The sequence below is a fragment of the Centruroides vittatus genome, unplaced genomic scaffold (genome assembly GCF_030686945.1).
Source record: "Centruroides vittatus isolate TY-2023 unplaced genomic scaffold, ASM3068694v2 contig_377, whole genome shotgun sequence".
NCBI classification, from domain to species: Eukaryota; Metazoa; Arthropoda; class Arachnida; order Scorpiones; family Buthidae; genus Centruroides; species Centruroides vittatus.
Genome location: NW_027122198.1, coordinates 496,497 through 508,942, shown reverse-complemented (window position 1 = coordinate 508,942; position 12,446 = coordinate 496,497). Strand labels below are relative to the sequence as shown.

Genomic DNA, 12,446 nt, shown 5'->3' with positions numbered 1-12,446 from the left:
ATCATCATCTATTATGTCAGTGTCTAGCCATTATAACTCTGCTATTCATCAATACTCTATATCTGGTGTCTGTATATCCAATCAAAATTCCAACTTCTGCTTTCTTGTTCCATTTAGATTTTCATTTTTCTTCTGGAATTCTTGTAAATACTTTACTTCCATATAATTTTAGATTTTTAGCTGATGGCTTCTTTTTGAAAAATATTTCATATGGCATTTTTCTCTCAATGGTGTTAGTTAAGGTTTTGTTTTTAAGATATGCAGCTGTTTTAATTATTTCTGGCCAAAATATTCTTTCAACTTTGCTTCTAATAAGAGACATCTCCCCATCTCCATTAATGATCAATTGTATCTTTCTGCAGTTCCATTTAGTTCATGCATATATGCTGGATAAGGTATTATTATTATTCCTTTTTCTTTTGCAAACTTAAAAACTCTTGCATTCATATACTCCTTTCCATTGTCACATTGCAGTTCCTTTATCATCTTTCCAGTCAAGTTTTGTACTTCATTAACATACTGCACTAAGCATTCATGTACCTCATCTTTTGTCCAGATACAACAAACTTTAACTATTTTGCTATAGTCATCTATGAAGTTTAAGAAATATTTTTCTCCAAGATTTCCTGTAGTTTGATGTGGTCCATTTAAATCTGTATGTACAATCTCTAATATGTCTTCTGTTCTTCTCTTGTTATTATGAAATGGTAAGTTATGCATTTTGTTTTCGATACATATAGCACACTTTAAATATTCTGGTTCAGTCTCACTGGGTAGTCCATCTAATGATTTATTTTTACACATTATTTTCAAGTTGTTAAAATTGATATGTCCCAGTGTTCTATGTAGTGTTTCTTTTATATTGTTTTTACTTATGTTTGCTTGTGATTTTCTTTCATTGATATAACTTTTTATTTTATATAGTTTATCCTCTTTGATTGTAACAGCTATCAGCCTTCCATATGGTTGTATATTTTTGAGAATTTCTCTCTTGAAACAACTGAATGTTTGACTGTGATTTTCAATAACTTAACAAGTTTGCCTTCATATCTTTTACAAAAAAAAAAAAAAAAAAAAAACATTTTCCAATGTCACCTCAGAATTTTGTCCATAAACTGGGAAACAAGTTTTAATATTAGCAACTTTTGTAGCTTCTAATATTCTTCCATCACCAAATTTTACTTTTACTGATTCCTTCAATGTCTCACAGGTGTCAAAATACTCATCAGTGTTAATAATATGGTCTGCGCAACCACTATCAATTAACCATTCCATTTCATCTTTCTCTGGCTTTTCATTTTTACTTGTATAAGTTTTGTTTGCAATGGTAGCCTGAAAACTATTTCCTTGATATTCATGTATGCTTTGATGATAATTTCCTCGTTTTCTCTTAAAGTTTCTGGCATTGAACAATCCACATCCTCAATAAACAGAAAAACCACGACCTCGACCACAGTTTTCAATTTCAGAAAGACAATTTCTTTTTAGATGGCCAGGTTTACCACAGCTGAAACATTTCAACTTATTCTGAAATGATAACCTGCCTTCAGCTCGAAATACATTTGATCTGTCATTTGACTCTTTATTTTCCTCTGCACTTTTTAACTATTTTGCTCTTTAGATAATCAACAGTTCTTTTCTTTTCTGGTAAAACATCTATCAAATCACCAATATAACTATACGAGGGCTGTTCGGAAAGTTTGCGGCCTCGCCTATATGTGGCGCTGCGATCAATTTAATTTTTGGCGGGAATTATTCAGACATCTTTGCTAAAGATACAATACCAATTTCCTCTTGATTTGTCATAAAGTTTTGCCACGATCGCTTAGCAGATAGATAGTGTGCAAGTGCTTTGTCAAAAATGAAGAAGACGGAGACTCGTGCGGTCATAAAATACCTGACGAAAAAAGGGTTGACTCCATCTCAAATCAAAGCTGACATGGATGAAGTTTTGGGAGAGTCTGCTCCTTCGTACACCACTGTGAAAAAATGGACAGCCCTTTTTAAATCTGGCAGAGAGAGTGTGGAAGATGACCCTTGCAGCGGACGGCCATCAACTGCTGTCACTGAAGAAAATATCGACAAAGTTCACGATTTGGTGTTAGCGGATCGCCATTTGAAAATGCGTGAGATAGCTGAGACAACAGGCATCTCTGTCGACTGAGTGCACCACATCTTAACCGAAAATTTGGGTATGACGAAGGTCTCAGCAAGGTTGTTGCTGCATCTGCTGACCGCCGAGCAAAATTGTGTTTCGCACTTTGATGTCAAAGGAGTGTTTGGACTTCTACCAGAAAAATCCACAGGATTTCTTGCATTGGTTTGTGACTACTGATGAAATGTGGATCCATTACTACACTCCTGAAACAAAAGAACAGTCGAAGCAGTGGAAACACCACAGTTTGCCACCACCAAAGAAGGCAAAGACAGTTCCATCAGCGGGGAAAGTGATGGCTTCGGTTTTTTGGGATGCTAAAGGCATCATCTTTATTGACTACCTAGAAAGAGGAAAGACCATCAATGCTGTCTATTACTGTGAACTTTTGGAAAAACTGAAGAAAGAAATCGAAGAAAAGAGGCAACACTTGAAGAAGAAAAAGGGTTCCGTTCCACCACGATAATGCACCTGCATATTCCACAAGAATCTCCGAACAAAAGATAAACGAACTTCGCTTCCAATTAGTTCCACATCCACTGTACTCACCTCATTTGGCCCCCAGTGACTTCCACCTTTTTCCAAACCTAAAAAAATTCTTGGCTGGAAAGAGATTCCACTCAAATGACGAAATCATCTCTGAAGTGAATGAGTATTTTGCACACCTTGACAAATTGACCTATTGTGATGGCATAAAAAAGCTAGAACATTGCTGGAATAAGTGCATTGCTAATAAAGGAAACTATATTGAAAAATAAAAAAGTTTTAACATTATTTTGTTTGTTGTTCTATTTGAGGCCGCGAACTTTACGAACAGCCCTCGTAATTCTGTGGTAGTGATTTTAACATGTAGTTTAATTTTTCTTGCTCTGATACTATAGCACCTGCCTGCTTTAATTCATTCACAGCTTCTGAAACGCGTTGAAGAATAAGCATACATCTGAATAATTTTTCAGTTTGACACTTTTGAGGTTATGTCAGCACAGAATCTGCAGAGCTGTTGATTTTTTCAGATACATCTCATCAAACTTTTGGATAATCTCGTAAGCTGTATCAAGTTCGCTTATGTATTCTAGCTGTTTGTTAGTTATTCTGCTGTAGATATAGTTAGTTGCCTGGATATCTTGTTCGTCCCATTCGTCATCATTGGATTTAATTTTATTCCTCATTACCACATCTTTACACCTTTTGAACTGTAGAAACTTGAACATACATAATTTCCAGTTACTATAGTCTGCTCCATCAAATATTGGAATATTAATATCACTGTTTTTCACTGCCATTACCACGTGTGCTCTTTCTTTGTTTTTTCAAACTAATTTAACCTCTTTCATTTCTTGTTTTCTCAACCACACTCTGCTACCATGGTAAGAAAATAAAGACATTACCTTTTCTTCTTATTTACTTCTTTACTTAACTTTAATTAGTTATATCATTCACAATTAGAAAAGTATTGTGCCAAAATCAAACAAACTTTAAGGTAATGAAATAATTTGCAAAATTTTGTGTAAATAGTTTGTTTTTAAATATTTAATGTTTAATTTTTAAACAATACTTATAATGTAATATAATTTTGTTTGATTTACATTTATACAATCAGTTGTTATATAGAATTGTTAAAAAATTGCTTCCACAACTTAGATGGCTCTGGAATATGCTCTACTGCTTGAAATGAAACAACATTTGGACAACAGATACTTCAGATGATGCACTTGTCATTAAATAAAAATTTTTTATACAAAGTCACTCATAGGTGGCACTGGGGCTATGCAAATCATGGTTATAAATGTTCAATATATCTTCCATCATTTTCAACAATGTTCTCCATTTGCAAAAGTATATTTTCACTGCTGAATGCAACGAGACTGCTTTAATTGCAAAAACATGCTGATGAATACTGTTCTTTAAATCTGACACAGATGTACTGTACCTCTTTCACGATAGATCTGGTTCCGCAAGAAACTCCATAACCAGAAGTCACATGAGATGAGATCAGGTGAGTGAGCAGACTCAGCTGTTGAGAAGTAAGTGAGGCGACCCATTCATCTGTGAAAATTCACCTTAACTCATTTTGAACAGAGAGAGTAATGTGAGGTGATGCATCGTATTGCCTGAATAAGGTATTCTGAAGGTACCCACACCATTAAAACTTTGGAATTACAAAAGTCATCAAAATGTTAAGATACCATTCTCTAGTGATGAAATAAGTTTGGATTCCAGTTGCGTAGCTCCAGTGCCACTTTTTTTATGAAAAATTTTTATTTAAATGGCAAGCATATCATCTGAAGTACTGTACCTGTTGTCCAAATGTTTTTTTCATTTTGAGCATTAGAACACACGCCAGAACCCTCTGAGTTGGGAAAGTTATTTTTTAACAACCCTGTATTCATATCTATTTAAAGAATATATTTAAACTAATTTTTTACATACTAATATTTAGTATTAAGTAAAATTAAAATAAGATTATATATAAATGGATTTATGTATGGTTTATCAAAAGTTAAGGGACAAAATTTCTTTAGCTTCTTTATAAAATCTAGAAAACTATGGAATGCAATACTAATGCATAAAATATCTGCACATTAAAAATCTATTAAAATATATCAAAAATCATTTTAAACTGTAAATGTACTTTGCTTGAGAAACAATTTTAATTTGAGTTTGTAAATTGTTCGTAAAAATGCATTCGATTTTAATGTAGCCATTTTGTTCTGCGTTATATGCCTGAAGATTAGGGATTGCAATTGCTGGATCCCTCATCCAGCAATCCAGCTGGATCCAGCGCATTCTTCGGCCTGCTGGATCCAGCACTTGGTGCTGGATCCAGCGCTGCAGATCCGCAAATACTCAATTAACTTTCTAAATAATTGCACAAAAGTCTACGTTGTCGCGTTGCCGCTTTGCTAACTACTAGACTGCTACTAATTACTTACTAATTACTTACTCACTACTTTACTAACACTAATAATTAAATTACTTATAAATAAACTATACCTTAATCAATCCAGCAAAATTTAATAAAATAATAACGTATTCAATCGCTTTTAACGATCTTCCTCAGTTACAAAAAAATACAACATTAACTATAGAACATAAAATGTGTTTGGAATAAATATAAAAAGAATAGTGCTTAATTACATCCCATTTTTTTTAAACAAGTTACATAGATGTACTGCCAGGTCTGATAATTTTCGTATTGTATACCGACGTAATCCCACTGTTTTCAAACTTTTAAGAAACGATAAAAAGAAAGAGGATCGGAATTCAACAACGGGTATATATATTCGGTGCCTTTACACAACCAACGTTTCAATTACAAGCATGTTTATGTGGGTGCAACGATGCGCAGTTTAAAACAAAGGCTCAAGGAGCACAAATATACAATCAGTAAGAACTTTGGCAACACTGCGCTGGCATCATACGCAAGACAGAAGGATGTTAACGTCCAATGGGATCAAGCGGCAATTATAAAAACAATGACGAATAAGCAAACGGTCAAACATCTTGAGAGATTGGAAATCTGCAAGGCGCACACGACAACTGGTTGTATAAACCATAGAGATGCGGACTCATTGTCTAACATGTGGAGATCCTTTTACATTAATTAATGTTATTAACAGACAATGCTGGTTTCATTGGATCTTATATACAGGGTGTTTTTTTTTTAAACTGACGGTACTCAAGAGACATCTGTAGAGCAATCTAACAGCCGGACTGTCGCCAAATTTGGGAGAGTGACTAAGGACGACATGGGAAAGAGATTCTGCAAAGAAAAAAATAGTACCCAAATTTGCCGGTAGGGGTGGATTTGGCGCTGTTGTATCAAAACAGCTAAGAATCTGCATAAAATCCAGCTGCAATTAACAAACACATGAATGAATAATCAGACAGAGGTTTCAGTGTAATAACGAAAGTTTAATTTATCAGCAAATAACCTTCTCCCTTCTTCAATGTGATCACCGTCCTGCTGGACAACTCATTGCATCCTGAACACCGTGTTCTCTATGGCTGAATGTAACATGTCCGCAGGAATGTTCATCACAGTTCGAGAAATGTTGTCTTTCAAAGTCATCAAGTTTGGGACACTACCAAGATAGACCTTGGACTTTAAGTAACCCCACAGGAAAAAGTAACATGGGGTTAGATCCGGGAAGCGAGGCAGCCATGCAAGTGGAAAAAAGTGACTGATGACCCTTTCTTCAGTGAAGTGCTGCTAGCTTTTTTGCTATAACAGCGCCAAATCCTCCTCTACAGGAGAATTTAGGTACTACTTTTTTCTTCGCAGAATCTCTTTTCCATGTCATCCTTAGTCACTCTCCCAAATTTGGCGACAGTTCGGCTGTTAGATTGCTCTACAGATGTTTCTGAGTACCGTCAGTTTAAAAAAAAAACACCCTGTATATATTTTTTTCCGCTATTTATTTTGTTTATTTATCTATATTTTGTCCGTTTGGGTGTTTTCCGTTAATTTTTATATTTATTCTGAACACATTTTATGTTCTATAGTTAATGTTGTATTTTTTTGTAACTGAGGAAGATCGTTAAAAGCGATTGAATACGTTATTATTTTATTCAATTTTGCTGGATTGATAAAGGTGTAGTTTATTTAACTTATTCTACTTCCAGTACATAGTTTTATATACTTATAAATAACTACAGACTAATATGTAGAGCCTATATATGAAAACTGGTAAGACTGATAGCCACTTAGCCACTGATTATCCGTCCTTACATTATTATAATATATTAATATAAATTAATCAGTAGAATTACTTTTGCTATTATTTAACTTAAAGGTTACATTATAATTATAATCTAACTAAACATTTAAAGTTAATTATCTCTATCTCAAGTGTTAAACCGAACCAAAGTTAAGTTTACTACCTAAATGTGTAAGAAGATTTATAGTGACCAGTCTAAATAATAAAAGCTTCTTAAGTATTTTTTAAAAATGTTTTATTTCATTTTAAAAAAAAAACATAAATTGCAGGATAGATAGATAGACAGACAGATAACACTTTATTGCACCAAAAATACATCCACGCTGGATCCGCGCTGGATCCAGCTGGAATGATTTCAATCCAGCAAAAATCCAGCTGGATTCAAAACACTGCTGGATTGCAATCCCTACTGAAGATGTCTGTTAGTAAATATTAATATTTCTTAATTTCAAGTATACTGATATTGGTATGTTGTGCATGTTTTGTCTGCTTATCATTTCGTAAGTTATTCTGTATATTTTTTTAGCTTGTTCTGGAATAAATTAGATGAAAAACCAGTGGTCAATGCAATTTTTTGTATAAAATTAACTTCAGTAACTAAAGGTGCACTTGTTGAAAAATACAAATAAGCTCTACATACCTATAAGAGACTTGAAAGCTGCTATTTCGTACTTGAAGAGATTATCTGAAATGAAAGTGGATATATGAAAGTACACTAGTAGATTTCTTTTAATTCATCATCTTTAATCTATCTTTGTGTAGTGGATCTTCTCTTTCTTAATCTTTTTGATTTCCAATATCACACTGATGTTTTGATTTTTCTTTCTTGTTCTATTATATACTTCTTTCAAGATACAAAGTCCTTATGTATTTTGTTCATTGCTTATAATTTTATACTCAATTATTTGAATGTTTTAATGTCATGTTTAGAATGTTTTGGAATGTTTGAGTGAGACACATACTGATATGTTGATCATTTCAATCATTTGAAATTGAATTAGTAATGTAATCTCAATAGTAGGTGAAGTCAAAAAAATGTTAACATTTTCAACCCAGTTAATGGGCTATTTTCAGATGTGAATGGATAAAAGTACATGGCTGTACTATGGAATTTCGGGACTTTGAGTATATATCTGAACTCGGGACTGAGATGAGTTCAATGGTACTCTACTTTTGGATCGGAGACAAAAAATATAAAAGTTATCATATTTACGATTTCTTGCCTTTCACAATGCATTCTACACCATTTTAGAGTTTTTCACTAGGTGCCGTTCGACTGTTCATGCTCCGAACAGTCAAAGGGAAGCTGCTGGCAGGCCGTTGAGTGTTTAACATCACTAATTATTGATTCACAGTAGTTTTTGAACAAAAGAAAAGAAAATATGGTGGTGTTCGACTGTTTGTGCCTCCAATGGACCTCCTGGAGGAGAGCCACTGAGTGTTTAATGATTTCTTGCCTTTCACAGTATTTTTTGAGTAGTTTGCAGACTTTACTGCTAGATGGTGGTACTAGCAACTACGGTGGTGTCATCTGCTTAATTTTCTTTTTTCTATTTGGGTTAGGTTAATTTAATGATATGTGTAATTGTACCCAGTGGAAACTACAAGCAGTGCCACCTACTGAAAAACTAAAATGGCGTGGAATGCACTGTGAAATGCAAGAAATCGTTAATATGGTAACTTTTTATTTTTCGTCTCTGGTCTAAAAGTAGGGTACCATTGAACTTGTCTCAGTCCTCTGAGTTCAGGTATATACTCAAAGTACCGAAATTCTATAGGGATTAATCTATACAATCCCCAAATACATTCCAGTTTTATTTGTCCATGCCTTAGGCTGGCCATTGATTAGGTCAAAAACATTATTATTTCAATTTAAAAAATTAAATTGAAGATAAGTCTATTGAAAAAGAAATCACCATTTATTCACTTTCAATGTTCCAGAATACAAACCTTTGACAATTGACCTTTCATTGTAGGCTACTTAACTGTCAAAATTAAAACTTCCCTTAAAAACAAAAAAAAAATATCCAATTAAAACACAAGTTTAAAAATTGGAACTGGGAATTCCACAGGCATTATCCTTACTACTTAAGGACAGTAGAAATTTTTATCTACTAGAAGCAAATGCTGGTAAATTTAGATTTTCAGCTGCCCCCCAGGTGACAAATCTTGGTGGTGTAAATTAATCGCCATCCAACAAAATTCTACAAATTAATTGAAATTATTCTGTGAAGATTTGTCACCAGGGGCAGCTGAAAATCTAAATTTACCAGTGTTGCATCTAGTAGACAAAAAGCTCTACTGTCCCCAAGTGGTAACAATGGAAGGAAAGATGTCTATGGCATTCCTAGTTCTGATTTTTAAACTTGTGTTCTTAATTGGATATTTGTTTTTGTTGTTTTTAAGAGAAGTTTTAATTTTGATGGCTAAGTAACCTACAATTAAAGGTCAGTCATCAAAAATTTGTATACTGAAACATTGAAAGTGAATAAATGGAGATTCCTTTTTCAACTGACTTTGTCTTCAATTTAATTTTTTAAAAGTTAATTGCCATTTGACGAAATTCTACAAATTAATTGAAGTAGTATTTCAGCTACTATTAAAAATGCTTTGCTAACTCAGAAGATTTAACTAAAGTGGCTAATTTAATCATGTATGTTTCTCTTCAGTGCTGATCTAATGATTAAACGTAAACTATTCTGAAACTATGAAAAACATGTATACATTTATTATAAATAAATTTTAACTTTTATTAGCAATAGTGGTATTTCTTAAGACTGGTTGCTGTATTCTTTTGATGTCTAAGAGTATGAAAGTGGAAGTTCAACAGTTTGGAGATGAATCATACTTAGTAGAGAAGCTAGTCTGTGTGTCTTTGTAATCAAATTATCAAACTTTGCAGGCAAAATGTTAATGAGATATTAGAACTTAATGTATGTTTGTAGAGAGACAATTCATATTGAATTAATTTTCAAAGATGATAATAGTGTATAGTGTTATGGGGTGAACACTGTTTTGAAGACGAAAATATTTAATTAATAAAGATCATGGCCAGCCTGTTAAAGTAATTACAAACAAATATTACAACAAAGTGTTAATCAAAGTTTAATTTTTATTGTGTTATATCATTGGTCAGCAATATAGAGGCATACTCTTAACCTAGTGTGGCTGTGTGCCATATGTATTTTGTAGTTATGTGCACATATTTTATATTTTATTATTATTTCTATTTCTCTTTTATAGCTTTCCTCTTTTGTTCTATTGTCTATCTTTTCTGGAATTTCCTTATTCAAACTTCATTTCCTTATATGGGCATAGTGAACGTTGTGAAACAGTAGAAGGGTATGTAGCCTGGAGGGTAATAGAGAGGGAGTGAGACAGTTGGGGTTGGAGCTGTGGAAGAGATGGATGTGAGTGTCAGCTATTCTGGTACATTTTGGCATTGTGTGGAATAGATGAGGGATGTAAACTACCGAGGAGAGAGCCATTGAGAAACCATTTGATGATCTAAGGAACAAAAAACGTGAATATTAGAACCAAGTAATTAATTCTGGAAGTGACAAGAACAGTAACCCCCGATTTTTGACATCAAAGAAAGATCCATGCACAAGTGACTACCTTAAGAATTCAGATACATAACATTGGGTACCCATTTCTCTATTCCCTCAATCTGTCCTATCCTCAACCCTATTCTTTAGTAATATAATTAGTTATAGGTTTTAGTTTTAGATTATTTTATGTTTTTGTGTACATGTTATACCATGTGGTTAGTGTTGAGATTTTTTGCCAATTCTGTAGATTTTGTCACACGGTATGGTTCGACGATTATCTGTTCCTAGTACTAATAATTAATATTACAAGTGTTGTGTGTTGGAATCAAGACTGCCTGGCATCTGGTATATGAACCTGTACATTATCTTAATAGTACAATTAAAGTTTTCTTCATTCATCTACTATCGTTGGTTATTTGTGAAACACCTTCATTTTAACACTAGATTATTTTTGTATTGTAAACCTGGCAACATTGCTAAATAGAGAAGACTGCAAGTTTCTAAACAATAAATGTAGTTTGTTGTGTCTGCTTCTTTTGTTATTCATTTTATTATTTTTTCTGCCAAAGATTTATTTAACAAACTCCGATCTATATTCAATAGAACATTTGTGGGGAATCTCTAGAAAAATGTTAACATTTTTTTTCTCTATCATGATCTGAAATTAAAGATAACACAACTTGAAGAGCAAGCAATACTAACAATTGCACTAGTTACTCAACTTCTTTTCAACATGAATTACTGTTGTATGAAATATCTATCTGTAAAAGATAATCACAAGCTCTCTTAAATGCACTCAACACCAAAGTATGCACTAGACTAAAGATGATCACATTTTTATTAATTTTTACATTGCTTAAATTTTAATATAGTTTTGCAATAACCATTTACATGTTTTTAAGAAGTAGATAAGCTATTTTGTTTATTTATTTAACGTACCATACCGCATTAAAATCTTCAGCCAATTTTTATATAAAAGTTTATTCAAGTCTTGCATATAGTTTCTGAAGTATTTAAAACTTCAAATTTGTCTCTTAACATTTGACAAACATTATATTTATTTGCAATTTATGTTAAGACCATTCAGAATCTTATTGTACTTTTAGGATTTGATCCAGAGATCCCAGGCTATCCACGATATACAATGGTAACAGATGAAAAGCATGGAATTTATAATTTATTAATAAGGGATGTCAGACTTGACGATGAAGGAGAATTTCAATGCCAGGTCAATACGGTAGTTAATTTATTAATATATTGTTATACTTAATATTATTTCAATTAAGTTAAAATGTTGACATATTTTCAACTTATTTTACATAACCAATAAGAAAAAAATCAGTTAATTTGTTTCATTAAGTATTTATTATTATTAACATTTTTGTTGTACATTTTTGAATAGAAAAAAGAAATAAATTTGAATATTTAAATTAGTACATTTTTATATTTAATATATTCATAAAGAGAAGTCTCTTGAATGTTTTAATTTCACTAATTTTCTTTTGTCTGCTTCATGAAGCAACACTTACAAATCTATAATGGTTTTATGCAAGATTAGATTTCAATGAATAAAAATTGATATAAGAGAAATTAATTAATGATTAAAAAAAAATACATACAAAATTGCTGATAAGTAAAACCCACAAATAAACTTTCATTTACATTAAACTAAACTAAAGTGATCAGATTCTGAAATGTCAAAAGCAGAACATTTAGGCTTGAAGCTATGATGTGATGTTAGATGAGTCACACAAATGATTCCAATCTATCATCAGCTTTCTAGATTTCTGACTTCATCAGTGAGAAATGTATATAAATAACATTGCTAGACCCGATATACTATAAAGCTAAACTTCAACCAAATGCTGAATTCTATCAGACTAGATATGGCTAAATACTAAATAAATTATGCAACCAATTTGGCACTAGAGGGAAGCGTTACGTGCCATCTCTTATTAATTTTAATAATTATAATTTTAATTAATTAATTAAAATAATTTAGAATTACTGGAAGGAAAA

General features: G+C 32.4%; 1 protein-coding gene across 8 annotated transcripts in view; it reads left to right on the top strand.

Annotated features, from left to right (window-relative positions):
- Positions 1–12,446, top strand: part of LOC136975640 (nephrin-like) — a 120,168-nt gene that overhangs the window by 47,572 nt on the left and 60,150 nt on the right. For 4 of the 8 annotated variants that reach the window (XM_067270721.1, XM_067270716.1, XM_067270720.1 and 1 more), the window contains one exon: positions 11,534–11,664. In XM_067270721.1, coding sequence (XP_067126822.1) covers positions 11,572–11,664 — 93 coding nt within the window. In that variant the 5' untranslated portion in view covers positions 11,534–11,571. The remainder of the gene's footprint in view (positions 1–11,533; positions 11,665–12,446) is intronic. The other 4 variants (XM_067270717.1, XM_067270723.1, XM_067270719.1 and 1 more) reach the window with 3 other exon arrangements.